Source organism: Tupaia chinensis, unplaced genomic scaffold, assembly GCF_000334495.1.
Source record: "Tupaia chinensis unplaced genomic scaffold, TupChi_1.0 Scaffold143622_1, whole genome shotgun sequence".
Classification (NCBI taxonomy): Eukaryota; Metazoa; Chordata; class Mammalia; order Scandentia; family Tupaiidae; genus Tupaia; species Tupaia belangeri.
Window position 1 is genome coordinate 251,766 of NW_006203470.1, and position 8,208 is coordinate 259,973.

An 8,208-nucleotide genomic window follows, 5' to 3' on the forward strand; every position below is an offset into this window, starting at 1 on the left:
TTTTTCTTTTTGAGAGGTTTTTGCTATAGGGCGTGTGCGCTCGCCATACAGACAGAGAGACAGAAAGTGAGAAATCACCCCCCAGGGGGGATGGTCACGCCACAATCCCTTCTCCATTCTCCTCTCAGGATCTTGGGCACGCACGCACATGCACCCGCCGTGAGTTTAAGCGGGTCTGGAACTCGAACTGCGGTCAACTACATGGGAGTCCAGCAACATAGCCATTATGCTAACTGCTTGTCCCGGGAATTCGTTTTTTAAACTGGAGAGAGAAGAGTTTTCACGAGGATTTTTTTTTTAAAGGATTGTGTGGACCAATCTTTTCTATCCCAAGGATGGCAAGTGCACAGTTACCCTGGACCAGTGTGCTCAAGTGCATACTCTTGATGGGAATCCTAACCATTCTTCACACCTCCTCTAGGGAGCCTTCCCTGATCTTTCCATTCTCTGAATTCTCATACCAGACATGAACTAGTTTGATCACAGGGCTCTTAGCTTAGCCTGGCCAACATTATGGTTTTAGCAGAATATGGCGCTCCACTAGATTAGACACTCCTAGAAGGCTAGGATGGTATTTGATACTTGCAGGAAGGTTGAAAGGATGGATAAGGTCCACTCTGAGAAAAGGGGATGGACTAATCGAAGGCCCGCCCCTGCCGCTGAGAGGCGACCGGCCGGGTCAGAAAACGCGCATGCGCAGATCGGGCAGGTCGAGCGTCTCGGCGTCTTGCACCCTGTTGCGCATGCTTGGCGAATACAGCCTGGCTCAGGATCGGTGCTGTTGGAACGTCTGCAGCTCGGCTTTGCATCCCTCCTGGGCATCCCGCGCCCGGCCATGACAGCGCACTCCTTTGCGCTCCCGGTTATCATCTTCACCACGTTCTGGGGCCTCATCGGCATCGCCGGGCCCTGGTTCGTGCCGAAGGGACCCAACCGCGGGTAAGGAAGGCGCGTAGGCCTGGCCCCCCTGCGGCCCCTCGGCTGTCCACACTGGCAGGCGGCTTTCTGCGCTGCAGCGAGGAATGCACCTGCCCGGGAGCAGGCAGGAGGTCGGGGCGAGCGTGCAGGGGCAGAGGGGAAGGTCGGCAACATGCCAACCCTCCTGCAGCGGCAGAGGGCAAGGATGGGCGTGGGTGCAGTGTCTCCACCCCTCACCAGCGGTGTGACCTTGAGCAGATGTCAAGCATCGCTTTCTCCGTAGGTAATACGGCGATGCCGCCTCTGCCTCCTAAGGCGGCTGTGAAATAGCGCGTTTCAGACACTGACCACTCTCGCGTGTACTGACCGTTCTTTAGGCAGTATTCTATTTCGAAGGTTCCCCCACCAGCTCCCACATGACTGACGTGTGATTCGAATCCTGGCCCCTGAGGCTTGAAAAACACTCCATGTGATGGCCGAGATCCTGCCAGGGTGGAGAAACGGAGAAGGGAAGTGTGGCGTGACCACGCCCAGGGGAGGGTGCTTTCTCTCCCCCCTTCTTTTTGACAAGCACATGTGCCCTCTGGCAAAAATATTTTTGTAAATAAAAGATTTTGTTCTATAAAAAGAGGGAAGGATTCCTCATGTAACTTGGATGGGGTCAAGGTTGGCCTCCCCTTGAGTGGCACTTAAAGTTAGTTCCCATCTTGCCGTTCTGAGTAGACTCCAGCCCACTGTGTCCAGGTGGCACCTCAATGCCAGTGGACAGGTTGTCAGGGGCGCACTTCCTCTGGCCCTGTGCTGCCCTCAGGGTGCAGCCCTGACCACGCCCTCTCCTGTTGCAGAGTGATCATCACCATGCTGGTCGCCACCGCCGTCTGCTGTTACCTGTTGTGAGTATGGCTCCCCTCCCCTCCCCACGGCCCCTGCTCAGGTCCAGCGGGGTCCTTCGTCCTCCCTCCATCTCCGCCCACCCCTCCGTCTGAGTCTGTACCACACCCAGCGGAGGCGGGTGGCATGGAAGGGCAGCACCTGGAAGTCATGAACTCTGGCCGTGCTGGCTCTGCCCTGCCATGGCACCCGGACAAGCTTTGCAGGCCCCGGGCTGCAGTGACTCACAGGTGAAATGGAGGTGTCTGCACCTGACCAGGTGTCAGAACCTCCTGGAGAGACTGTTCAGACGTGGCTTCTGGGGCCCCACTCCGGACCCCCTGAGTCTCAGCTCTGAAGGTCTGCATGGGAGCCAGGTGTTAACCGGCCGCCCAAGTGGATGGGCTGTGGCCAGTGAGAAGCAGGCCCAGGTGCCCTGGAGTGGAGCAGAACTCGCCGGGGGATGAGTGAGCGAGTGGAGTCCACGTGCTCTCCTCCCAGCACCGCCGTTCCAGCAGCTGTTCACATGCATCCCAGGCCTGCTGTGGAAATCATCCTGGCTGCCAAGCCCAGGGATAAGTTCAAGTTCTGACTGGCTGTTAATTGCCAGAGTGCCTGCGTGCTGGCCAGAGAGAAAGGGAGCGGGAGCAAGCACTCCCCACGGGGCTGGTCATGCTGCAGTCCCTTCTCCTCTCCATCCTGTGGGATTTGGGGCATGCACATGCACCTGGCTTGTTTTATCGAGCCGTTGGAACCGGGATTCGAACCACGTGGGATCAGGCTCCCTTAACTGTGAGGTCACAGGGCTGGCCCTTAGACTGTGGTTTCTTTAGGGAGTTGCAATGAGTTGCAATCAGCCTGTAGGTTTTCTCATCTTCCTGTGTTTTATGCATTACTTTTATTGGTTAAGCTTGACATAGTTGCGTGTCATTAACTCAAACATTCAAAACAGAACAAAGTGATGGGTTGCTGATTCTTTCCAAGGTAACAGAGTCAATCAAATGCAACTGTTCTGTCTCTAAGGACTGCCACAATTTTCAAAATACATAGGACAAAATCAACTCGAGCTCAGGACCAGCAGATAGCGTAATGGTTACGTCACTGGAGTCCTCCGTGGCTAACCACAGTTCAAGTCCTGGACCTAGAGGCTTAAAACTCACACTGACCGTGTGTGCGTGTGTCTGTGTGCATGTGCATGCACGCCTAAAATCCCGAGAGGAGGATGGAGGAGAAGGAATTGTGTCATGACCCCAGGGGGTGGGGAGTGATTTCTCATTTTCTGTCTCTGTCTCTGTGGTGAGCACATGTGCCCTATAGCAAAAATCTCTCTTAAAAAGAGAAAATCAATCAATTTCAAATTTGGTGCATGTGTTACTGTAGTTAAAACCTGGTTTATCTGATTAGTTGGTGAACTGTTTATTCCTGCCACCTGATTCTGTCTTATTCTCCTTATATAATGCTTAATGTTTTCTGCTGCCTTCTAAGAAAAAAATGTAACTTAAAAAACAATGATGGGGCCAACCTATGCCCTAGTGGGAGCCGGATCCCACTTGGCCAGCTGCATGGTTTGAGACCCAGCCCTGGTAGCTTGATAAACACGCCAGGTGCACATGTGGGTGTGATGCCCCAAATCCCAGCAAATGGAGAGCTGGAGGAGAGGGACTGCAGCCCGACCACACCTCCTGGGGTGCCTTCTCCCTCTGCCTTTCTCTCTCGCTCTGTCTCTCTCTCTGGCTAGCACACACACTTTCTCACAATTACAAACATGATGATGAGTCAGACATTAACGTAAGTACAGGAGGACACATTGTCTTCTCAGCATTCTCCCTGGGCATTCTCTCTGAGGCCCTTTCTCTAATGCTGGGTTGTCCTCGGCAGAATCTGCCCGGGAGGACCTCTGAGGGCCCGGGTCTGATGGCTCAGGCACCGGGACATAAAGGGTGGTGTCTGGGGTCGGATGCTTACACATAGCACATCAGCATATGGGGAAGGGAAGGCAGGCCCACGCTGCCTGCTTTAAGGAGAGGCCATACCTGGGACTGGCAGGTGGTGTGGTGGATAAGGACTCTGGATTCCCACATGGCCAACCATGGTTCGAGTCCCAGACCTGGTGGCTTGCTTTCTCTCTTTCCTTTTCTCTGTCTGTCTATCTCTGTCTGGTCAAATTAAAAAAATAATAATAACAAATGGAATTAAATAAATAATTTTTGAGAGGTGTTTGCTATAGGGCACATGTGCTCACCAGAAAGACAGAGACAGAGAGACAGAAAGCAAGAAATCACACCCTACAGCCACGTCTCAATCCCTTCTCCATTCTTCTCTTGGGATCTTGGGCAGCTGCAGTCCCTTCTCCTCTCCATCCTGTGGGATTTGGGGCATGCACATGCACCTGGCTTGTTTTATCGAGCCGTTGGAACCGGGATTCGAACCACGTGGGATCAGGCTCCCTTAACTGTGAGGTCACACGGCTGGCCCTTAGACTGTGGTTTCTTTAGGGAGTTGCAATGAGTTGCAATCAGCCTGTAGGTTTTCTCATCTTCCTGTGTTTTATGCATTACTTTTATTGGTTAAGCTTGACATAGTTGCGTGTCATTAACTCAAACATTCAAAACAGAACAAAGTGATGGGTTGCTGATTCTTTCCAAGGTAACAGAGTCAATCAAATGCAACTGTTCTGTCTCTAAGGACTGCCACAATTTTCAAAATACATAGGACAAAATCAACTCGAGCTCAGGACCAGCAGATAGCGTAATGGTTACGTCACTGGAGTCCTCCGTGGCCAACCACAGTTCAAGTCCTGGACCTAGAGGCTTAAAACTCACACTGACCGTGTGTGCGTGTGTCTGTGTGCATGTGCATGCACGCCTAAAATCCCGAGAGGAGGATGGAGGAGAAGGAATTGTGTCATGACCCCAGGGGGTGGGGAGTGATTTCTCATTTTCTGTCTCTGTCTCTGTGGTGAGCACATGTGCCCTATAGCAAAAATCTCTCTTAAAAAGAGAAAATCAATCAATTTCAAATTTGGTGCATGTGTTACTGTAGTTAAAACCTGGTTTATCTGATTAGTTGGTGAACTGTTTATTCCTGCCACCTGATTCTGTCTTATTCTCCTTATATAATGCTTAATGTTTTCTGCTGCCTTCTAAGAAAAAAATGTAACTTAAAAAACAATGATGGGGCCAACCTATGCCCTAGTGGGAGCCGGATCCCACTTGGCCAGCTGCATGGTTTGAGACCCAGCCCTGGTAGCTTGATAAACACGCCAGGTGCACATGTGGGTGTGATGCCCCAAATCCCAGCAAATGGAGAGCTGGAGGAGAGGGACTGCAGCCCGACCACACCTCCTGGGGTGCCTTCTCCCTCTGCCTTTCTCTCTCGCTCTGTCTCTCTCTCTGGCTAGCACACACACTTTCTCACAATTACAAACATGATGATGAGTCAGACATTAACGTAAGTACAGGAGGACACATTGTCTTCTCAGCATTCTCCCTGGGCATTCTCTCTGAGGCCCTTTCTCTAATGCTGGGTTGTCCTCGGCAGAATCTGCCCGGGAGGACCTCTGAGGGCCCGGGTCTGATGGCTCAGGCACCGGGACATAAAGGGTGGTGTCTGGGGTCGGATGCTTACACATAGCACATCAGCATATGGGGAAGGGAAGGCAGGCCCACGCTGCCTGCTTTAAGGAGAGGCCATACCTGGGACTGGCAGGTGGTGTGGTGGATAAGGACTCTGGATTCCCACATGGCCAACCATGGTTCGAGTCCCAGACCTGGTGGCTTGCTTTCTCTCTTTCCTTTTCTCTGTCTGTCTATCTCTGTCTGGTCAAATTAAAAAAATAATAATAACAAATGGAATTAAATAAATAATTTTTGAGAGGTGTTTGCTATAGGGCACATGTGCTCACCAGAAAGACAGAGACAGAGAGACAGAAAGCAAGAAATCACACCCTACAGCCACGTCTCAATCCCTTCTCCATTCTTCTCTTGGGATCTTGGGCACGCATGCACACGCGCTCGGCGTGAGTTTAAGCTACCAGGTCCGGGACTCAAACCGCGGTCGACTACATGGGAGTCCAGTGATAGAACCATTATGCTAACTGCTGGTCCCAATTCTTTAAAAATAAAAAAGAAGAAGCCATGCCTAGAAATTACATATACAAAACCTAAACTCAGAGGAGGTGCCAGTGGACAGCAGGGAAGGCGTTCTGGTGGCTTCCCAGCACGGGGACTCCTCTGACAACTGTGGGAGGTCAGGGTGAACCAGATTGGTCCTTCCTGCAGAAGGAAAGCACCACTGGCAGGGCCATGTGGGCCATTCCGGAGTCTTCCCCAGTCTGGGAAATCTCGTTCTGAAGGCCAGGCCGGGCAGGCAGGCACCAGACACCCAGCTGCTGGGGACGTAGGGTCAGGTCCCGGGAGTGCTCGAGTGCTCGCTGGCCTGAAGGAGGAGGTGGCTGAGCAGCCACCTGGGCAGGAAGCTTTCTGCTCACCCTCTCCCTGGGGCTCAGCGTGGTTCCTTTGTCTTGTTGCTAAGAGGGAGTGGCCTTGACGTGGCTCCTCACAGAGGCTGCCTGGTGCCGTGGAGATGGGTCGAGACTGGACCATGCGGTAGCACAGGCGGGAGTGCTCCCATGATGCCCCCGGTGCTGCCTCACCTCTTCTTGAATCCCAGATCCAGCTCCAACTTGGGGACATTACGCATCTGTAGAGAATCAAACCAGACCACACCCACAAATGCCGTCCTGCCCCAGGTGCCTGCTGGGGTGTGGAGGAGTCCCAGGGCCCCCCATCCTGAGAAGGCTGCTTGGTCAGCTGCATCCACCCTGGGAGTGTGGCATGCAGGGGTCTCTCCTGCCCAGGCTCACCCGCCTTGCTGTCCCTGCAGCTGGCTCATTGCCATCCTGGCTCAGCTGAACCCCCTATTCGGGCCCCAGCTGAAGAACGAGACCATCTGGTACGTGCGCTTCCTGTGGGAGTGACCAGCTGCTGCTCTGACCCAGGTACTGGGAGGGCGGGCTAGGGTCAAGGTGCCCGGGTGGGCGTGGGGGTCTGTGAGGAGGAGCGGAAGGCAGAGCCTGATGAGAGCACTGACCACCTGCCTGGCCGGCCAGGGTCCCTGGGCCTGGCCCCTGGACCTCCTCCGCAGGCACGTGGTGCACAGCCGTGGCTGCGGGATGCAGTGGTGGGATGCGGCTGCAGGATGCAGCTGTAGGATGTGATGGCGGGATGTGGGCTGCAGAGGACACGGTGGTGCAGAAGCTGTCCTAGGGGCAGAGGCCAGCCCAGGGCGCTGAGACACTGCCTGGACAGGACGTTTGAGCAAGTTGTGCCCAGGGCAGGGTGGGGAGGGGCCCTATAGCAGGCAGTGACCCTCTCCTGTGATGTGCTTTGCAGGTGCCCCAGCTCTCAGGACGGCCTGGCTCCACTCTCCCTGACGGCCTCTTCGTCCTCACCCTCCCCACCAGCTCTCCTGGTCCCTCCAAGCCTGGGCCTGCCTGATTCTAGGGCTAAGTCCTCCCTGCTAGTCTGGCCCTGGGGAGCCCTGAGCCCTGGAGCAGGGAGAGCCTGCACCTAAGTCCCCCTGCTCTGGTGTGTCACCTCCCTCCTAAGTGGGCCCTGGCTGGCTGCTGTTAACTTGCTAGCCTCCGTCTTTCACAAATGGCTCAGCCCATCACAGCCAGGACTTGCGCCCCCTAAAGAAGGGGTGTCCAGCCAGGGTGGAACCGGTCAGCTCTGCTGTGAAGGGAGGGGCCCACCTGGTCATGGTGCAGGCTCCTTCCAGCCCTGGTGTGGGATCTTGGGTGACCTTCTGGCACACTCGAACTTGGCCCCTCTGAAGATGGGAGCAGATGGCCACTCCAGTGGATTGAAATCGAGATGTTCAGGGCTTCAGTGGCTGGCGTGGAAGGTCATGGCTCCTTTGAACATTCTATCCCCCCGCCCTCCCCTCCCTGGACCTCCCCTCTGCTGAAGCCTGCTGTCCCCTCCCAGAGCCTGTCAGTCCCAATGCACAACAGCCCCTGCCCTGAAACCTGAGGCCCAGCTCTGCCCCATGGATTCCAGAGCTTCCAACAAGCACCTGCAGGTCCCTGGAGTGGGGACGAGTGGACAGACTGTGATTTGCAGGGACCTGCAGCACCTTGTGGCTTGGCTCTGCAGGGAGTCTGGAGGGACAGGGAGTGTCAGCCTAGCGAAGGCTGGGACCCTCCAGCCTTGCCCTCAGGCCTCGGGGAGAGGGAGCTCCCAGAGTTGATCAAACCGAGTACACCCACGTCGCCTGGCGCTGGCGGCAGCCTGGCCACATGGCCGCCCAGGGGAAGGGAAGCCAGCCTCCCCTATTTATTGCCTATTTATGTGGCATTCCGTCCCCTCCAGTGGCTGGTTTTTGTAACAGCGGTAGAATGTGACGCATATCACCCAG

General features: G+C 54.8%; 1 protein-coding gene across 1 annotated transcript; it reads left to right on the forward strand.

Annotated features, from left to right (window-relative positions):
• Window positions 1-722: 722 nt before the first annotated feature.
• On the forward strand, window positions 723-8,202 carry ATP6V0E2 (ATPase H+ transporting V0 subunit e2). The gene is made up of 4 exons (XM_006164385.3): window positions 723-939; window positions 1,764-1,811; window positions 6,673-6,787; window positions 7,182-8,202. Exons 1-3 carry the CDS (start codon window positions 836-838, stop codon window positions 6,764-6,766), a joined length of 246 nt encoding a protein of 81 aa, XP_006164447.1. The 5' UTR covers window positions 723-835; the 3' UTR covers window positions 6,767-6,787; window positions 7,182-8,202.
• Window positions 8,203-8,208: the final 6 nt, after the last annotated feature.